Genomic DNA, 19,809 nt, shown 5'->3' on the forward strand with positions numbered 1-19,809 from the left:
CCTGCAGTCAGTCTGCAGTCAGCCTGCAGTCAGCACGCAGTCAGCCTGCAGTCAGCCTGCAGTCAGTCTGCAGTCAGCCTGCAGCCAGCACGCAGTCAGCCTGCAGTCAGCACGCAGTCAGTCTGCAGTCAGCACGCAGTCAGCCTGCAGTCAGCACGCAGCCAGCCTGCAGTAAGCCTGCAGTCAGCACGCAGTCAGTCTGCAGTCAGCACGCAGTCAGCCTGCAGTCAGCACGCAGTCAGCCTGCAGTCAGCACGCAGTCAGTCTGCAGTCAGCACGCAGCCAGTCTGCAGTCAGCACGCAGTCAGCCTGCAGTCAGCACGCAGTCAGTCTGCAGTCAACACGCAGTCAGTCTGCAGTCAGCCTGCAGTCAGCACGCAGCCAGTCTGCAGTCAGCACGCAGTCAGCCTGCAGTCAGCACGCAGTCAGTCTGCAGTCAGCACGCAGCCAGTCTGCAGTCAGCCTGCAGTCATTACGCAGCCAGTCTGCAGTCAGCCTTCAGTCAGCCTGCAGTCAGCACGCAGCCAGCCTGCAGTCAGCACGCAGCCAGTCTGCAGTCAGCACGCAGCCAGTCTGCAGTCAGCACGCAGTCAGTCTGCAGTCAACACGCAGCCAGTCTGCAGCCAGTTTGCAGTCAGCCTGCAGTCAGCCTGCAGTCAGTCTGCAGTCAGCCTGCAGTCAGCCTGCAGTCAGCACGCAGTCAGTCTGCAGCCAGCCTGCAGTCAGCCTGCAGTCAGCACGCAGTCAGTCTGCAGTCAGCACGCAGTCAGTCTGCAGCCAGCCTTCAGTCAGCCTGCAGTCAGCACGCAGTCAGTCTGCAGTCAGCCTGCAGTCAGCACGCAGTCAGTCTGCAGCCAGCCTGCAGTCAGCCTGCAGTCAGCACGCAGTCAGTCTGCAGTCAGCACGCAGCCAGTCTGCAGTCAGCACGCAGTCAGCCTGCAGTCAGCACGCCGCCAGTCTGCAGTCAGCACGCAGCCAGTCTGCAGCCAGTTTGCAGTCAGCCTGCAGTCAGCACGCAGTCAGTCTGCAGCCTGCCTGCAGTCAGCCTGCAGTCAGCACGCAGTCAGTCTGCAGTCAGCCTGCAGTCAGCACGCAGCCAGTCTGCAGTCAGCACGCAGTCAGCACGCAGTCAGCCTGCAGTCAGCACGCCGCCAGTCTGCAGTCAACACGCAGCCAGTCTGCAGCCAGTTTGCAGTCAGCCTGCAGTCAGCACGCAGTCAGTCTGCAGTCAGCCTGCAGTCAGCCTGCAGTCAGCACGCAGTCAGTCTGCAGCCAGCCTGCAGTCAGCCTGCAGTCAGCATGCAGTCAGTCTGCAGTCAGCCTGCAGTCAGCACGCAGCCAGTCTGCAGTCAGCACGCAGCCAGTCTGCAGTCAGCACGCAGTCAGTCTGCAGTCAGCACGCAGTCAGTCTGCAGTCAGCACGCAGTCAGTCTGCGGTCAGTTTGCAGTCAGCCTGCAGTCAGCACGCAGTCAGTCTGCAGTCAGCCTGCAGTCAGCCTGCAGTCAGCACGCAGTCAGTCTGCAGCCAGCCTGCAGTCAGCACGCAGTCAGTCTGCAGTCAGCCTGCAGTCAGCACGCAGCCAGTCTGCAGTCAGCACGCAGCCAGTCTGCAGTCAGCCTGCAGTCAGCACGCAGTCAGTCTGCAGTCAGCACGCAGTCAGTCTGCAGTCAGCACGCAGTCAGTCTGCAGCCAGTCTGCAGTCAGCCTGCAGTCAGCACGCAGTCAGCACGCAGTCAGCCTGCAGTAAGCCTGCAGTCAGCACGCAGTCAGTCTGCAGTCAGCACGCAGTCAGCCTGCAGTCAGCACGCAGTCAGCCTGCAGTCAGCACGCAGCCAGCCTGCAGTCAGCACGCAGCCAGTCTGCAGTCAGCACGCAGTCAGCCTGCAGGCAGCCTGCAGCCAGCCTGCAGTCAGCCTGCAGTCAGCCTGCAGTCAGTCTGCAGTCAGCCTGCAGCCAGCACGCAGTCAGCCTGCAGTCAGCACGCAGTCAGTCTGCAGTCAGCACGCAGTCAGCCTGCAGTCAGTCAGCACGCAGTCAGCACGCAGCCAGCCTGCAGTCAGCACGCAGCCAGTCTGCAGTCAACACGCAGCCAGTCTGCAGTCAGCCTGCAGTCAGCCTGCAGTCAGCATGCAGTCAGTCTGCAGCCAGCCTGCAGTCAGCCTGCAGTCAGCACGCAGTCAGTCTGCAGTCAGCCTGCAGTCAGCCTGCAGTCAGCACGCAGCCAGTCTGCAGTCAGCACGCAGCCAGTCTGCAGTCAGCACGCAGTCAGTCTGCAGTCAGCACGCAGTCAGTCTGCAGTCAGCACGCAGTCAGTCTGCAGTCAGTTTGCAGTCAGCCTGCAGTCAGCACGCAGTCAGTCTGCAGTCAGCCTGCAGTCAGCCTGCAGTCAGCACGCAGTCAGTCTGCAGCCAGCCTGCAGTCAGGCTGCAGTCAGCACGCAGTCAGTCTGCAGTCAGCCTGCAGTCAGCCTGCAGTCAGCACGCAGTCAGTCTGCAGTCAGCACGCCGCCAGTCTGCAGTCAACACGCAGCCAGTCTGCAGCCAGTTTGCAATCAGCCTGCAGTCAGCACGCAGTCAGTCTGCAGCCAGCCTGCAGTCAGCCTGCAGTCAGCCTGCAGTCAGCACGCAGTCAGCCTGCAGTCAGCCTGCAGTCAGCACGCAGCCAGTCTGCAGTCAGCACGCAGCCAGTCTGCAGTCAGCACGCAGTCAGTCTGCAGTCAGCACGCAGTCAGTCTGCAGTCAGTTTGCAGTCAGCCTGCAGTCAGCACGCAGTCAGTCTGCAGTCAGCCTGCAGTCAGCACGCAGTCAGTCTGCAGCCATTCTGCAGCCAGCCTGCAGTCAGCCTGCAGTCAGCACGCAGTCAGTCTGCAGTCAGCCTGCAGTCAGCCTGCAGTCAGCAGGCAGTCAGTCTGCAGCCAGCCTGCAGTCAGCCTGCAGTCAGCACGCAGTCAGTCTGCAGTCAGCCTGCAGTCAGCCTGCAGTCAGCACGCAGCCAGTCTGCAGTCAGCACGCAGCCAGTCTGCAGTCAGCACGCAGTCAGCCTGCAGTCAGCACGCAGCCAGCCTGCAGTCAGCACGCAGCCAGTCTGCAGTCAGCACGCAGTCAGCCTGCAGCCAGTCTGCAGTCAGTCTGCAGTCAGCCTGCAGTCAGCCTGCAGTCAGTCTGCAGTCAGCCTGCAGCCAGCACGCAGTCAGCCTGCAGTCAGCACGCAGTCAGTCTGCAGTCAGCCTGCAGTAAGCCTGCAGTCAGCACGCAGTCAGCACGCAGCCAGCCTGCAGTAAGCCTGCAGTCAGCACGCAGTCAGTCTGCAGTCAGCACGCAGTCAGCCTGCAGTCAGCACGCAGTCAGCCTGCAGTCAGCACGCAGTCAGTCTGCAGTCAGCACGCAGCCAGTCTGCAGTCAGCACGCAGTCAGCACGCAGTCAGTCTGCAGTCAACACGCAGTCAGTCTGCAGTCAGCCTGCAGTCAGCACGCAGCCAGTCTGCAGTCAGCACGCAGTCAGCCTGCAGTCAGCACGCAGTCAGTCTGCAGTCAGCACGCAGCCAGTCTGCAGTCAGCCTGCAGTCATTACGCAGCCAGTCTGCAGTCAGCCTTCAGTCAGCCTGCAGTCAGCACGCAGCCAGCCTGCAGTCAGCACGCAGCCAGTCTGCAGTCAGCACGCAGCCAGTCTGCAGTCAGCACGCAGTCAGTCTGCAGTCAACACGCAGCCAGTCTGCAGTCAGCACGCAGTCAGTCTGCAGTCAGCCTGCAGTCAGCCTGCAGTCAGCACGCAGTCAGTCTGCAGCCAGCCTGCAGTCAGCCTGCAGTCAGCACGCAGTCAGTCTGCAGTCAGCACGCAGTCAGTCTGCAGCCAGCCTTCAGTCAGCCTGCAGTCAGCACGCAGTCAGTCTGCAGTCAGCCTGCAGTCAGCACGCAGTCAGTCTGCAGCCAGCCTGCAGTCAGCACGCAGTCAGCACGCAGTCAGTCTGCAGTCAGCACGCAGCCAGTCTGCAGTCAGCACGCAGTCAGCCTGCAGTCAGCACGCCGCCAGTCTGCAGTCAGCACGCAGCCAGTCTGCAGCCAGTTTGCAGTCAGCCTGCAGTCAGCACGCAGTCAGTCTGCAGCCTGCCTGCAGTCAGCCTGCAGTCAGCACGCAGTCAGTCTGCAGTCAGCCTGCAGTCAGCACGCAGCCAGTCTGCAGTCAGCACGCAGTCAGCACGCAGTCAGCCTGCAGTCAGCACGCCGCCAGTCTGCAGTCAACACGCAGCCAGTCTGCAGCCAGTTTGCAGTCAGCCTGCAGTCAGCACGCAGTCAGTCTGCAGTCAGCCTGCAGTCAGCCTGCAGTCAGCACGCAGTCAGTCTGCAGCCAGCCTGCAGTCAGCCTGCAGTCAGCATGCAGTCAGTCTGCAGTCAGCCTGCAGTCAGCACGCAGCCAGTCTGCAGTCAGCACGCAGCCAGTCTGCAGTCAGCACGCAGTCAGTCTGCAGTCAGCACGCAGTCAGTCTGCAGTCAGCACGCAGTCAGTCTGCAGTCAGTTTGCAGTCAGCCTGCAGTCAGCACGCAGTCAGTCTGCAGTCAGCCTGCAGTCAGCCTGCAGTCAGCACGCAGTCAGTCTGCAGCCAGCCTGCAGTCAGCACGCAGTCAGTCTGCAGTCAGCCTGCAGTCAGCACGCAGCCAGTCTGCAGTCAGCACGCAGCCAGTCTGCAGTCAGCCTGCAGTCAGCACGCAGTCAGTCTGCAGTCAGCACGCAGTCAGTCTGCAGTCAGCACGCAGTCAGTCTGCAGCCAGTCTGCAGTCAGCCTGCAGTCAGCACGCAGTCAGCACGCAGTCAGCCTGCAGTAAGCCTGCAGTCAGCACGCAGTCAGTCTGCAGTCAGCACGCAGTCAGCCTGCAGTCAGCACGCAGTCAGCCTGCAGTCAGCACGCAGCCAGCCTGCAGTCAGCACGCAGCCAGTCTGCAGTCAGCACGCAGTCAGCCTGCAGGCAGCCTGCAGTCAGCCTGCAGTCAGCCTGCAGTCAGCCTGCAGTCAGCCTGCAGTCAGCCTGCAGTCAGTCTGCAGTCAGCCTGCAGCCAGCACGCAGTCAGCCTGCAGTCAGCACGCAGTCAGTCTGCAGTCAGCACGCAGTCAGCCTGCAGTCAGCACGCAGTCAGCACGCAGCCAGCCTGCAGTCAGCACGCAGCCAGTCTGCAGTCAACACGCAGCCAGTCTGCAGCCAGTTTGCAGTCAGCCTGCAGTCAGCACGCAGTCAGTCTGCAGTCAGCCTGCAGTCAGCCTGCAGTCAGCACGCAGTCAGTCTGCAGCCAGCCTGCAGTCAGCCTGCAGTCAGCACGCAGTCAGTCTGCAGTCAGCCTGCAGTCAGCCTGCAGTCAGCACGCAGCCAGTCTGCAGTCAGCACGCAGCCAGTCTGCAGTCAGCACGCAGTCAGTCTGCAGTCAGCACGCAGTCAGTCTGCAGTCAGCACGCAGTCAGTCTGCAGTCAGTTTGCAGTCAGCCTGCAGTCAGCACGCAGTCAGTCTGCAGTCAGCCTGCAGTCAGCCTGCAGTCAGCACGCAGTCAGTCTGCAGCCAGCCTGCAGTCAGCCTGCAGTCAGCACGCAGTCAGTCTGCAGTCAGCCTGCAGTCAGCACGCAGTCAGTCTGCAGTCAGCACGCCGCCAGTCTGCAGTCAACACGCAGCCAGTCTGCAGCCAGTTTGCAATCAGCCTGCAGTCAGCACGCAGTCAGTCTGCAGCCAGCCTGCAGTCAGCCTGCAGTCAGCACGCAGTCAGCCTGCAGTCAGCCTGCAGTCAGCACGCAGCCAGTCTGCAGTCAGCACGCAGTCAGCACGCAGTCAGCCTGCAGTCAGCACGCCGCCAGTCTGCAGTCAACACGCAGCCAGTCTGCAGCCAGTTTGCAGTCAGCCTGCAGTCAGCACGCAGTCAGTCTGCAGTCAGCCTGCAGTCAGCCTGCAGTCAGCAGGCAGTCAGTCTGCAGCCAGCCTGCAGTCAGCCTGCAGTCAGCACGCAGTCAGTCTGCAGTCAGCCTGCAGTCAGCCTGCAGTCAGCACGCAGCCAGTCTGCAGTCAGCACGCAGTCAGTCTGCAGTCAGCACGCAGTCAGTCTGCAGTCAGCTTGCAGTCAGCCTGCAGTCAGCACGCAGTCAGTCTGCAGTCAGCCTGCAGTCAGCCTGCAGTCAGTCTGCAGTCAGTTTGCAGTCAGCACGCAGTCAGTCTGCAGCCAGCCTGCAGTCAGCACGCAGTCAGCCTGCAGTCAGCACGCAGTCAGTCTGCAGTCAGCCTGCAGTCAGCCTGCAGTCAGCACGCAGCCAGTCTGCAGTCAGCACGCAGCCAGTCTGCAGTCAGCCTGCAGTCAGCACGCAGTCAGTCTGCAGTCAGCACGCAGTCAGTCTGCAGTCAGTCTGCAGTCAGCCTGCAGTCAGCACGCAGTCAGTCTGCAGTCAACACGCAGTCAGTCTGCAGTCAGCACGCAGTCAGCCTGCAGTAAGCCTGCAGTCAGTCTGCAGTCAGCACGCAGTCAGCCTGCAGTCAGCACGCAGTCAGCCTGCAGTAAGCCTGCAGTCAGCACGCAGTCAGTCTGCAGTCAGCACGCAGTCAGCCTGCAGTCAGCACGCAGCCAGCCTGCAGTCAGCACGCAGCCAGTCTGCAGTCAGCACGCAGTCAGCCTGCAGTCAGCCTGCAGCCAGTCTGCAGTCAGTCTGCAGTCAGCCTGCAGTCAGCCTGCAGGCAGTCTGCAGTCAGCCTGCAGCCAGCACGCAGTCAGCCTGCAGTCAGCACGCAGTCAGTCTGCAGTCAGCACGCAGTCAGCACGCAGTCAGCACGCAGCCAGCCTGCAGTAAGCCTGCAGTCAGCACGCAGTCAGTCTGCAGTCAGCACGCAGTCAGCCTGCAGTCAGCACGCAGTCAGCCTGCAGTCAGCACGCAGTCAGTCTGCAGTCAGCACGCAGCCAGTCTGCAGTCAGCACGCAGTCAGCCTGCAGTCAGCACGCAGTCAGTCTGCAGTCAGTCTGCAGTCAGCCTGCAGTCAGCACGCAGCCAGTCTGCAGTCAGCACGCAGTCAGCCTGCAGTCAGCACGCAGTCAGTCTGCAGTCAGCACGCAGCCAGTCTGCAGTCAGCCTGCATTCATTACGCAGCCAGTCTGCAGTCAGCCTTCAGTCAGCCTGCAGTCAGCACGCAGCCAGCCTGCAGTCAGCACGCAGCCAGTCTGCAGTCAGCACGCAGCCAGTCTGCAGTCAGCACGCAGTCAGTCTGCAGTCAACATGCAGCCAGTTTGCAGTCAGCCTGCAGTCAGCCTGCAGTCAGTCTGCAGTCAGCCTGCAGTCAGCCTGCAGTCAGCACGCAGTCAGTCTGCAGCCAGCCTGCAGTCAGCCTGCAGTCAGCCTGCAGTCAGCACGCAGTCAGTCTGCAGTCAGCCTGCAGTCAGCCTGCAGTCAGCACGCAGTCAGTCTGCAGCCAGCCTGCAGTCAGCCTGCAGTCAGCACGCAGTCAGTCTGCAGTCAGCACGCAGTCAGTCTGCAGCCAGCCTGCAGTCAGCCTGCAGTCAGCACGCAGTCAGCACGCAGTCAGTCTACAGTCAGCACGCAGCCAGTCTGCAGTCAGCACGCAGTCAGCCTGCAGTCAGCACGCCGCCAGTCTGCAGTCAACACGCAGCCAGTCTGCAGCCAGTTTGCAGTCAGCCTGCAGTCAGCACGCAGTCAGTCTGCAGCCTGCCTGCAGTCAGCCTGCAGTCAGCCTGCAGTCAGCCTGCAGTCAGTCTGCAGTCAGCCTGCAGTCAGCCTGCAGTCAGCACGCAGCCAGTCTGCAGTCAGCACGCAGTCAGCCTGCAGTCAGCAAGTCGCCAGTCTGCAGTCAACACGCAGCCAGTCTGCAGCCAGTTTGCAGTCAGCCTGCAGTCAGCACGCAGTCAGTCTGCAGTCAGCCTGCAGTCAGCCTGCAGTCAGCACGCAGTCAGTCTGCAGCCAGCCTGCAGTCAGCCTGCAGTCAGCACGCAGTCAGTCTGCAGTCAGCCTGCAGTCAGCACGCAGCCAGTCTGCAGTCAGCACGCAGCCAGTCTGCAGTCAGCACGCAGTCAGTCTGCAGTCAGCACGCAGTCAGTCTGCAGTCAGTTTGCAGTCAGCCTGCAGTCAGCACGCAGTCAGTCTGCAGTCAGCCTGCAGTCAGCACGCTGTCAGTCTGCAGCCAGCCTGCAGTCAGCCTGCAGTCAGCACGCAGTCAGTCTGCAGTCAGCCTGCAGTCAGCACGCAGCCAGTCTGCAGTCAGCACGCAGCCAGTCTGCAGTCAGCCTGCAGTCAGCACGCAGTCAGTCTGCAGTCAGCACGCAGTCAGTCTGCAGTCAGTCTGCAGCCAGTCTGCAGTCAGCCTGCAGTCAGCACGCAGTCAGCACGCAGTCAGCCTGCAGTAAGCCTGCAGTCAGCACGCAGTCAGTCTGCAGTCAGCACGCAGTCAGCCTGCAGTCAGCACGCAGCCAGCCTGCAGTCAGCACGCAGCCAGTCTGCAGTCAGCACGCAGTCAGCCTGCAGTCAGCCTGCAGCCAGTCTGCAGTCAGTCTGCAGTCAGCCTGCAGTCAGCCTGCAGGCAGCCTGCAGCCAGCCTGCAGTCAGCCTGCAGTCAGCCTGCAGTCAGTCTGCAGTCAGCCTGCAGTCAGCACGCAGCCAGTCTGCAGTCAGCACGCAGTCAGCCTGCAGTCAGCACGCAGTCAGTCTGCAGTCAGCACGCAGCCAGTCTGCAGTCAGCCTGCAGTCATTACGCAGCCAGTCTGCAGTCAGCCTTCAGTCAGCCTGCAGTCAGCACGCAGCCAGCCTGCAGTCAGCACGCAGCCAGTCTGCAGTCAGCACGCAGCCAGTCTGCAGCCTGCCTGCAGTCAGCCTGCAGTCAGCCTTCAGTCAGCCTGCAGTCAGTCTGCAGTCAGCCTGCAGTCAGCACGCAGCCAGTCTGCAGTCAGCACGCAGTCAGCACGCAGTCAGCCTGCAGTCAGCACGCCGCCAGTCTGCAGTCAACACGCAGCCAGTCTGCAGCCAGTTTGCAGTCAGCCTGCAGTCAGCACGCAGTCAGTCTGCAGTCAGCCTGCAGTCAGCCTGCAGTCAGCACGCAGTCAGTGTGCAGCCAGCCTGCAGTCAGCCTGCAGTCAGCACGCAGTCAGTCTGCAGTCAGCCTGCAGTCAGCACGCAGCCAGTCTGCAGTCAGCACGCAGCCAGTCTGCAGTCAGCACGCAGTCAGTCTGCAGTCAGCACGCAGTCAGTCTGCAGTCAGTTTGCAGTCAGCCTGCAGTCAGCACGCAGTCAGTCTGCAGTCAGCCTGCAGTCAGCACGCAGTCAGTCTGCAGCCAGCCTGCAGTCAGCCTGCAGTCAGCACGCAGTCAGTCTGCAGTCAGCCTGCAGTCAGCACGCAGCCAGTCTGCAGTCAGCACGCAGCCAGTCTGCAGTCAGCCTGCAGTCAGCACGCAGTCAGTCTGCAGTCAGCACGCAGTCAGTCTGCAGTCAGTCTGCAGCCAGTCTGCAGTCAGCCTGCAGTCAGCACGCAGTCAGCACGCAGTCAGCCTGCAGTAAGCCTGCAGTCAGCACGCAGTCAGTCTGCAGTCAGCACGCAGTCAGCCTGCAGTCAGCACGCAGCCAGCCTGCAGTCAGCACGCAGCCAGTCTGCAGTCAGCACGCAGTCAGCCTGCAGTCAGCCTGCAGCCAGTCTGCAGTCAGTCTGCAGTCAGCCTGCAGTCAGCCTGCAGGCAGCCTGCAGCCAGCCTGCAGTCAGCCTGCAGTCAGCCTGCAGTCAGTCTGCAGTCAGCCTGCAGTCAGCACGCAGCCAGTCTGCAGTCAGCACGCAGTCAGCCTGCAGTCAGCACGCAGTCAGTCTGCAGTCAGCACGCAGCCAGTCTGCAGTCAGCCTGCAGTCATTACGCAGCCAGTCTGCAGTCAGCCTTCAGTCAGCCTGCAGTCAGCACGCAGCCAGCCTGCAGTCAGCACGCAGCCAGTCTGCAGTCAGCACGCAGCCAGTCTGCAGTCAGCACGCAGTCAGCCTGCAGCCAGCCTGCAGCCAGTCTGCAGTCAGCCTGCAGTCAGCCTGCAGGCAGCCTGCAGCCAGCCTGCAGTCAGCACGCAGTCAGTCTGCAGCCAGCCTGCAGTCAGCCTGCAGTCAGCCTGCAGTCAGCACGCAGTCAGCCTGCAGTCAGCCTGCAGTCAGCACGCAGTCAGTCTGCAGCCAGCCTGCAGTCAGCCTGCTGTCAGCACGCAGTCAGTCTGCAGTCAGCCTGCAGTCAGCACGCAGTCAGTCTGCAGCCAGCCTGCAGTCAGCACGCAGTCAGCACGCAGTCAGTCTACACTCAGCACGCAGCCAGTCTGCAGTCAGCACGCAGTCAGCCTGCAGTCAGCACGCCGCCAGTCTGCAGTCAACACGCAGCCAGTCTGCAGCCAGTTTGCAGTCAGCCTGCAGTCAGCACGCAGTCAGTCTGCAGCCTGCCTGCAGTCAGCCTGCAGTCAGCCTGCAGTCAGCACGCAGTCAGTCTGCAGTCAGCCTGCAGTCAGCCTGCAGTCAGCACGCAGCCAGTCTGCAGTCAGCACGCAGTCAGCCTGCAGTCAGCACGCCGCCAGTCTGCAGTCAACACGCAGCCAGTCTGCAGCCAGTTTGCAGTCAGCCTGCAGTCAGCACGCAGTCAGTCTGCAGTCAGCCTGCAGTCAGCACGCAGTCAGTCTGCAGCCAGCCTGCAGTCAGCCTGCAGTCAGTCTGCAGTCAGCCTGCAGTCAGCACGCAGTCAGTCTGCAGTCAGCCTGCAGTCAGCACGCAGCCAGTCTGCAGTCAGCACGCAGCCAGTCTGCAGTCAGCACGCAGTCAGTCTGCAGTCAGCACGCAGTCAGTCTGCAGTCAGCACGCAGTCAGTCTGCAGTCAGTTTGCAGTCAGCACGCAGTCAGCACGCAGTCAGCCTGCAGTAAGCCTGCAGTCAGCACGCAGTCAGCCTGCAGTCAGCACGCAGTCAGCCTGCAGTCAGTCTGCAGTCAGCACACAGCCAGTCTGCAGTCAGCACGCAGTCAGTCTGCAGTCAGCCTGCAGTCAGCACGCAGCCAGTCTGCAGTCAGCACGCAGTCAGCACGCAGCCAGCCTGCAGTCAGCCTGCAGCCAGCCTGCAGTCAGCCTGCAGTCAGCACGCAGCCAGTCTGCAGTCAGCCTGCAGCCAGTCTGCAGTCAGCCTGCAGTCAGCACGCAATCAGCCTGCAGTCAGCCTGCAGCCAGTCTGCAGCCAGCCTGCAGTCAGCCTGCAGCCAGTCTGCAGTCAGCCTGCAGTCAGCACGCAGTCAGTCTGCAGTCAGCACGCAGTCAGTCTGCAGTCAGCCTGCAGTCAGCACGCAGTCAGTCTGCAGCCAGCCTGCAGCCAGTCTGCAGTCAGCCTGCAGCCAGTTTGCAGTCAGCCTGCAGTCAGCCTGCAGCCAGCCTGCAGTCAGCCTGCAGTCAGCACGCAGTCAGTCTGCAGTCAGCACGCAGCCAGTCTGCAGTCAGCACGCAGTCAGCCTGCAGTCAGCACGCAGCCAGCCTGCAGTCAGCACGCAGTCAGTCTGCAGTCAGCACGCAGTCAGTCTGCAGTCAGCACGCAGTCAGCCTGCAGTCAGCACGCAGTCAGTCTGCAGTCAGCACGCAGCCAGTCTGCAGTCAGCCTGCAGTCAGCACGCAGTCAGTCTGCAGCCAGTCTGCAGTCAGCACGCAGTCAGCCTGCAGTCAGCACGCAATCAGCCTGCAGCCAGTCTGCAGTCAGCACGCAATCAGCCTGCAGTCAGCCTGCAGTCAGCACGCAGTCAGCCTGCAGTCAGCACGCAGTCAGCCTGCAGTCAGCACGCAGTCAGTCTGCAGTCATCACGCAGTCAGCCTGCAGTCAGCACGCAGTCAGCCTGCAGTCAGCACGCAGCCAGTCTGCAGTCAGCACGCAGTCAGCCTGCTGTAAGCCTGCAGTCAGCCTGCAGTTAGCACGCAGTCAGCCTGCAGTCAGTCTGCAGTCAGCACGCAGTCAGCCTGCAGTCAGCACGCAGCCAGTCTGCAGCCAGCCTGCAGTCAGCCTGCAGCCAGTCTGCAGTCAGCCTGCAGTCAGCACGCAGTCAGTCTGCAGTCAGCACGCAGTCAGTCTGCAGTCAGCCTGCAGTCAGCACGCAGTCAGTCTGCAGCCAGCCTGCAGCCAGTCTGCAGTCAGCCTGCAGCCAGTTTGCAGTCAGCCTGCAGTCAGCCTGCAGCCAGCCTGCAGTCAGCACGCAGTCAGTCTGCAGTCAGCACGCAGCCAGTCTGCAGTCAGCACGCAGTCAGCCTGCAGTCAGCACGCAGCCAGCCTGCAGTCAGCACGCAGCCAGTCTGCAGTCAGCACGCAGTCAGCCTGCAGTCAGCCTGCAGCCAGTCTGCAGTCAGCCTGCAGTCAGCCTGCAGCCAGCCTGCAGTCAGTCTGCAGTCAGCCTGCAGTCAGCCTGCAGCCAGCACGCAGTCAGCCTGCAGTCAGCACGCAGTCAGTCTGCAGTCAGCACGCAGCCAGTCTGCAGTCAGCCTGCAGTCAGCACGCAGTCAGTCTGCAGCCAGTCTGCAGTCAGCACGCAGTCAGCCTGCAGTCAGCACGCAGTCAGCCTGCAGTCAGCACGCAATCAGCCTGCAGCCAGTCTGCAGTCAGCACGCAATCAGCCTGCAGTCAGCCTGCAGTCAGCACGCAGTCAGCCTGCAGTCAGCACGCAGTCAGCCTGCAGTCAGCACGCAGTCAGCCTGCAGTCAGCACGCAGTCAGTCTGCAGTCATCACGCAGTCAGCCTGCAGTCAGCACGCAGTCAGCCTGCAGTCAGCACGCAGCCAGTCTGCAGTCAGCACGCAGTCAGCCTGCTGTAAGCCTGCAGTCAGCCTGCAGTTAGCACGCAGTCAGCCTGCAGTCAGTCTGCAGTCAGCCTGCAGTCAGCCTGCAGTCAGCACGCAGCCAGTCTGCAGCCAGCCTGCAGTCAGCCTGCAGCCAGTCTGCAGTCAGCCTGCAGTCAGCACGCAGTCAGTCTGCAGTCAGTCTGCAGTCAGCCTGCAGTCAGCACGCAGTCAGTCTGCAGCCAGCCTGCAGCCAGTCTGCAGTCAGCCTGCAGCCAGTTTGCAGTCAGCCTGCAGTCAGCCTGCAGCCAGCCTGCAGTCAGCCTGCAGTCAGCACGCAGTCAGTCTGCAGTCAGCACGCAGCCAGTCTGCAGTCAGCACGCAGTCAGCCTGCAGTCAGCACGCAGCCAGCCTGCAGTCAGCACGCAGTCAGTCTGCAGTCAGCACGCAGTCAGCCTGCAGTCAGCCTGCAGCCAGTCTGCAGTCAGCCTGCAGTCAGCACGCAGCCAGTCTGCAGTCAGCACGCAGTCAGCCTGCAGTCAGCCTGCAGCCAGTCTGCAGTCAGCCTGCAGTCAGCCTGCAGCCAGCCTGCAGTCAGTCTGCAGTCAGCCTGCAGTCAGCCTGCAGCCAGCACGCAGTCAGCCTGCAGTCAGCACGCAGTCAGTCTGCAGTCAGCACGCAGCCAGTCTGCAGTCAGCCTGCAGTCAGCACGCAGTCAGTCTGCAGCCAGTCTGCAGTCAGCACGCAGTCAGCCTGCAGTCAGCACGCAGTCAGCCTGCAGTCAGCACGCAGTCAGTCTGCAGTCAGCCTGCAGTCAGCCTGCAGCCAGTCTGCAGTCAGCCTGCAGTCAGCACGCAGCCAGCCTGCAGCCAGCCTGCAGTCAGCACGCAGCCAGTCTGCAGCCCGTCTGCAGTCAGCCTGCAGTCAGCACGCAGTCAGCCTGCAGTCAGCACGCAGTCAGCCTGCAGTCAGCACGCAGCCAGTCTGCAGCCAGTTTGCAGTCAGCCTGCAGTCAGCACGCAGTCAGCCTGCAGTCAGCACGCAGTCAGTCTGCAGTCAGCCTGCAGTCAGCCTGCAGTCAGCACGCAGTCAGTCTGCAGTCAGCACGCAGTCAGCCTGCAGTCAGCACGCAGTCAGTCTGCAGTCAGCACGCAGCCAGTCTGCAGTCAGCACGCAGTCAGCCTGCAGTCAGCACGCAGTCAGTCTGCAGTCAGCCTGCAGTCAGCACGCAGCCAGTCTGCAGTCAGCCTGCAGTCAGCACGCAGCCAGTCTGCAGTCAGCACGCAGCCAGTCTGCAGCCAGTCTGCAGCCAGTCTGCAGTCAGCACGCAGCCAGTCTGCAGCCAGTCTGCAGTCAGCACGCAGCCAGTCTGCAGCCAGTCTGCAGTCAGCACGCAGCCAGTCTGCAGTCAGCCTGCAGTCAGCACGCAGTCAGCCTGCAGTCAGCCTGCAGTCAGCACGCAGTCAGCCTGCAGTCAGCCTACAGTCAGTCTGCAGTCAGCCTGCAGTCAGCACGCAGTCAGCCTGCAGTCAGCACGCAGTCAGCCTGCAGTCAGCACGCAGTCAGTCTGCAGTCAGCACGCAGCCAGTCTGCAGTCAGCACGCAGTCAGCCTACAGTCAGTCTGCAGTCAGCCTGCAGTCAGCACGCAGTCAGCCTGCAGTCAGCACGCAGTCAGTCTGCAGTCAGCACGCAGCCAGTCTGCAGTCAGCACGCAGTCAGCCTGCAGTCAGCACGCAGTCAGCCTGCAGTCAGCCTGCAGCCAGCCTGCAGTCAGCCTGCAGTCAGCCTGCAGTCAGCACGCAGTCAGCCTGCAGTCAGCACGCAGTCAGTCTGCAGTCAGCACGCAGTCAGCCTGCAGTCAGCACGCAGTCAGTCTGCAGTCAGCACGCAGTCAGTCTGCAGTCAGCACGCAGTCAGCCTGCAGTCAGCACGCAGTCAGTCTGCAGTCAGCACGCAGTCAGCCTGCAGTCAGCACGCAGTCAGCCTGCAGTCAGCCTGCAGTCAGTCTGCAGCCAGTCTGCAGTCAGCCTGCAGCCAGCCTGCAGTCAGCACGCAGTCAGTCTGCAGTCAGCACGCAGCCAGTCTGCAGTCAGCACGCAGTCAGCCTACAGTCAGTCTGCAGTCAGCCTGCAGTCAGCACGCAGTCAGCCTGCAGTCAGCACGCAGTCAGTCTGCGGTCAGCACGCAGTCAGCCTGCAGTCAGCACGCAGTCAGCCTGCAGTCAGCCTGCAGCCAGCCTGCAGTCAGCACGCAGTCAGCCTGCAGTCAGCCTGCAGCCAGTCTGCAGTCAGCCTGCAGTCAGCCTGCAGCCAGTCTGCAGTCAGCCTGCAGTCAGCCTGCAGTCAGCCTGCAGTCAGCCTGCAGCCAGTCTGCAGTCAGCCTGCAGTCAGCACGCAGTCAGCCTGCAGTCAGCACGCAGTCAGTCTGCAGTCAGCACGCAGTCAGCCTGCAGTCAGCACGCAGTCAGCCTGCAGTCAGCCTGCAGTCAGTCTGCAGCCAGTCTGCAGTCAGCCTGCAGCCAGCCTGCAGTCAGCACGCAGTCAGTCTGCAGTCAGCACGCAGCCAGTCTGCAGTCAGCACGCAGTCAGCCTACAGTCAGTCTGCAGTCAGCCTCCAGTCAGCACGCAGTCAGCCTGCAGTCAGCACGCAGTCAGTCTGCGGTCAGCACGCAGTCAGCCTGCAGTCAGCCTGCAGCCAGCCTGCAGTCAGCCTGCAGCCAGTCTGCAGTCAGCACGCAATCAGCCTGCAGTCAGCCTGCAGCCAGTCTGCAGTCAGCCTGCAGTCAGCCTGCAGCCAGTCTGCAGTCAGCCTGCAGTCAGCCTGCAGTCAGCCTGCAGCCAGTCTGCAGTCAGCCTGCAGTCAGCACGCAGTCAGCCTGCAGTCAGCACGCAGTCAGCCTGCAGTCAGCCTGCAGTCAAGTCAGTTCACGTGACGCTTTGCAAACCTGAGCTTGTTTTTCTCCTGCAACCCTTCCAAACAAGCCGTTTTCAGGCTTTTAACTTTATTTTCACACCATGCGAGCTGAGGTCTGGAGAGTCTTTATGAGCTCCACAGGGTCAGATTCTGCGCTGACTTACCGGGGACATCCTCTCCTCCATGTTTGTCTTGAATGTCTTCAGCTTAATGTTTTAACACCGAAGCACAACAAAGTCGTTTCCGTCCAGTTCATTCAACACCATAAATATTCTTATCATCATGATCATTATAGTTCAATCCAATAAAACCTGTTCTGATATGATCCAAGTTTAAAACAAGTCGCGCCGGTTCATGAGAAAAGTAACGTATCTAAGGAGCAGAAGACGTTTCGGTCGTTTATACGTCGTAACCACCAGAAGCAGCCAGAAGGATTCATTCGCACTTTATTTTCCCATTGAACGCAGATTGTTTTTGAAATTCTGGTTTACAAAGATGAAGATTTGAAGAAGCTGAAGAACGGAGTTATTCCAGATTGTTGTGGTTTATTCTCTCCTTCTCTCTGAAACATCCCAGTCGTAATATTATCAGCTAAACCAGCAGTAAACATGGAGGCAACCAGTTCTTTCCCAGTTCCTCGCCACCGCCTCCCATCTGGGCAGCGGTCTCCCAGCTTTCCCCTCATGTCCGCAGGCGGGCGACAGTCCGTGGGTCATCAGACGTCTGGAGACGGAATGAGCGGCGTAACTGGTGCCAGGGCTCCCAGTTTGCATGAATCCAAGATTCTTGATGATGTTTCTTCACAGGAAACTTTTTCTCTTTTACTTGACTGGAAATGTCAAACATGCAACAACTGGAATTTTTCCTCTTTGTTCCGGTAAAGAAGAGACTGTCAGGTCCGTCCGAGCTTCCCGCGGTGCTACGAACACGCCCGCAAACCATCAGTTCCAGAAGTAATCCGTGGAATCGATCCTCTGTCCTGCACGTCTTCCTGCCTGTAGGATCCAGGAGTCCAGTTTGGAAACGTTGTGCGATCGACCTGCTAACTGATGTGGCTTTGGGTCTGAACCTTCTGGGTCGGGGAAGGTCACCGAAGGAACGTTCTCCTCTTGGACCGTTTGGGAAGACTTCATCCCGTCTCAGACTGATGCGCAGCAGCGGTTGCTTCTCTGGGATCGTGTCTGATGTCTTTCCTCCGTGGCTCTGTGTCCTTCAGACTCGGGTCGGTCACACCAATGAGCCGTTAATCAGGCTGCAACTCGCAGCGTGTGTGTGTGTGTGGAGGGGGGGGGGGGGGGGGGGGGTTTACACACTGCTTTGCCTTTGACTCAGTTTGCTGGATAGAAAATGGCACAGTGCAACAGCGGACTTTGCGACGCGACTAGTCCTGTTGGAACGAGACGAGCTGCTTCAGCATCAGGAAACTTTTTAGCTTTTCGTTTTCGCTGACATTTTCCTTCTTCCTCTTTCTGCTTCTGTCGTTCCCCTCCAGGACCCCACCAACGGCTACTACAATGTGCGCGCCTCAACGCACGACGAAGGCCACCCCACTCCACGCTCCACCATGCATTACTCTGACTACCGCTCCCCTGGGGGAACGCCGGGGGGCGCGGCGTCCATCAGCAGCAGCACCGGAGGCTCGGCAGCCACGGCCAGCGGAGGAGCCCCCGGTCCACTCACCTCGCCCGGGCGCCCGCAAGCCTGCTACGACCCCCGTCCGCCCTCCAGACTCTCCCACATCAGCTACGCACAGTTCAACACTTTCACCCGTGGGGGCCAGAACCAGCAGCCCCCGGCGAACCCGCCGCCGGCAGCCAGCGACTTCCCCGCGGACTGTAGCCTCCTGGACTCCACCTCCCAGCTGGCCTACAACAACTACGGATACCCCTCGCACTACCAGACCTACCGCATGGGCTTCGCGCCGTCCAGCCTGGCCCCTCTGGAGGCCGGCCCCTCTTACGAGATGTACGGGGTGGGGTCTGGGGTGGCCAGCCCGGGGGTCGGGGTCAGCCCGGGAGGTCCAGCTCCTTCTGGATCAGAGACTGGACTCGGGAAGTACGGCAGCTCCACTCGCTTCTCCTACACCTCACAGCACTCCGACTACTCGCACAGCCGGCACACGCAAAGAATGCAGACTCACGTGTGAGACGGGACGCGTGACCACCTCACGGCCGGAGCGGAGCACCAGGAGGCGTCTTATAAATAGCGTTGCACCTAAAAACACACACAGCCACTACTTGACATTTACATTTTCCACACTATAACACGCCCCAGTGGACGGTGAGAAAACAGGAGGCGGAGAAGAGCGAAACCGAAGACGAGAGGAGTGCAGGAAGAAATTCCCTCATTCCTGATGTGTGTGGACATCCGACCTCTCAAAGAGCGGACGGCGCAAGTCACAATCAAGACGGGAAGAGAGGAGGCTCATGGCCTTCCGCTGACAGAGGACAAGCGGGAACGTCTTAAAGCAAACTGTCCGGTCCGGATGGGGAGGAACCTCAGCCAGTGGGCGCCACGCCGGGCCGCCTTTTCTTACCTTTTCCTTTTCTTATGCCGAGACCATAGAGCACATATATGTTATATAGTGTCCCAGAAGGCCTGTGTGTACAGTCGACAGGGTGACGGGGATGGGGAGTGTGTTTTCTGGGGGGGTGGGGGGTTAGGAAATCATTTTTGCACTGCATCTACAGTATTCATGCTTTGACGTCTCGTATCTATTATCTCCATTATGTCTTCGGTTTATTTGCACACCTGACTTAGAGCTTTGTATTCTATTTTTTAAACATTACAGAATTATTTTTGTCGATGTAAAAACATGTAAAAGCGTACGTACGGACCAAAAGTGTGAACATAACTAAGAGGAAGCGAGGAGTCGTGCCAACCGCCGATGTACCTCTCATCAGTGTTAAAACTGCGAGAAGAAGCAGACTAATGAAACCCAGTGCCAAGTGTTCATGTCGTTCTTCACCTCGGACCGTGGAAATGCAGTAGGAGCTCCTTCTATTGGCGGATGTGGCTTTGCAAGCCGTCAAGCTGTGGACTGAAAGCCTGGCGCGGATGGAGAGGAAAGAGCCGGATGATGGGGTTGAGAGTGGCCTTATAGAGGAACATGTCATTTCCATTTTTCAGTCATTCCTCAGTGTCTGTCTGCCAAAAAGCGGCCAGAGGAAAATGTGTACGGAGAGGTTTAACGAAGGCTTGTACACAGTATTGACATGTCGTAGTGTGTGTGTGTGTGTGTGTGTGTGTGTGTGAGAGAGAGAGAGAGATAAGGGGTGTGCATCGGTTTGTACAGTGTGTTTGTGTAGGAGTGTGAGTGACTGAATGCGTGGACACGTATGCAATGCGTGTGCAGTCATGTCTGTGTGTTTCAGTACATGTCCGTATCATTTCTCTCACACTCCTGTTCCAGTACTTTTATACCTCTGGTATCCTGTATTATTGTGTCTTTGAATTTAGAAGAAAAATCCAATGTTTATCTTATCGTACTGTTCGTAGCAGAGAAAACTGTTCATAAGATGTACAACGAACATTATCAAACTCATTTTTTTTATTTCATTATCGTCAATATTTTTTAAAAATGGTATGTAATTATTTTTCCACAGTATGTCATAAATAAAGCACTGTTTTTTATAAGACGCTGAGTTTGTCTACTTCATTTAGACGTATGTTTTAGGAGATGAAGTGCTTCCTGGTCTGATCTCACACATTTTTACCCCGCTTTTTTTTCTTTCTTTTTTTTTTATCTCGTCATTCCATTTTATTTCTTTATTTTTATCTGTGTGCTGTTAGTTTCTACATGACAGCTTGTTTATTTTGAAGTTGGAAAACAGAACCTTATTTTGAAACGTGAAGCTGACTCTCTAAGGTTCTCATCTATATCAATTATTCATTATTAATCTATATTTATTGATTGTTTTTAATTTATTTAATATTAAATCTGACCTACTTTAGTTCCAGTTCCCTCATTTTTTCTCCCTTTATTCTTTTTATTGTAAATAAATTCAAGCATGAAGAGCTTATTGGAAAAACGATACAACCCCAAAAAGTTGGGATGGTGTGTAAAATATGACTAAAAACAGAATTCAGTGCTGTTTAATGGAAACTGTGTAGTATACAGTATA

General features: G+C 59.3%; 1 protein-coding gene across 3 annotated transcripts in view; it reads left to right on the plus strand.

Moving 5' to 3' along the window:
- Positions 1 to 18,294, plus strand: part of kirrel1a (kirre like nephrin family adhesion molecule 1a) — a 64,908-nt gene extending 46,614 nt beyond the window's left edge. For all 3 annotated transcript variants that reach the window (XM_079257385.1, XM_079257386.1, XM_079257387.1), the window contains one exon: positions 17,178 to 18,294. In XM_079257385.1, the coding sequence (XP_079113511.1) occupies positions 17,178 to 17,831 (654 nt within the window). In that variant the 3' untranslated portion in view covers positions 17,832 to 18,294. The remainder of the gene's footprint in view (positions 1 to 17,177) is intronic.
- Positions 18,295 to 19,809: the final 1,515 nt, after the last annotated feature.

This window comes from Telmatherina bonti (assembly GCF_933228915.1).
Source record: "Telmatherina bonti genome assembly, chromosome: 18".
In the NCBI taxonomy this organism is placed as follows: domain Eukaryota; kingdom Metazoa; phylum Chordata; class Actinopteri; order Atheriniformes; family Telmatherinidae; genus Telmatherina; species Telmatherina bonti.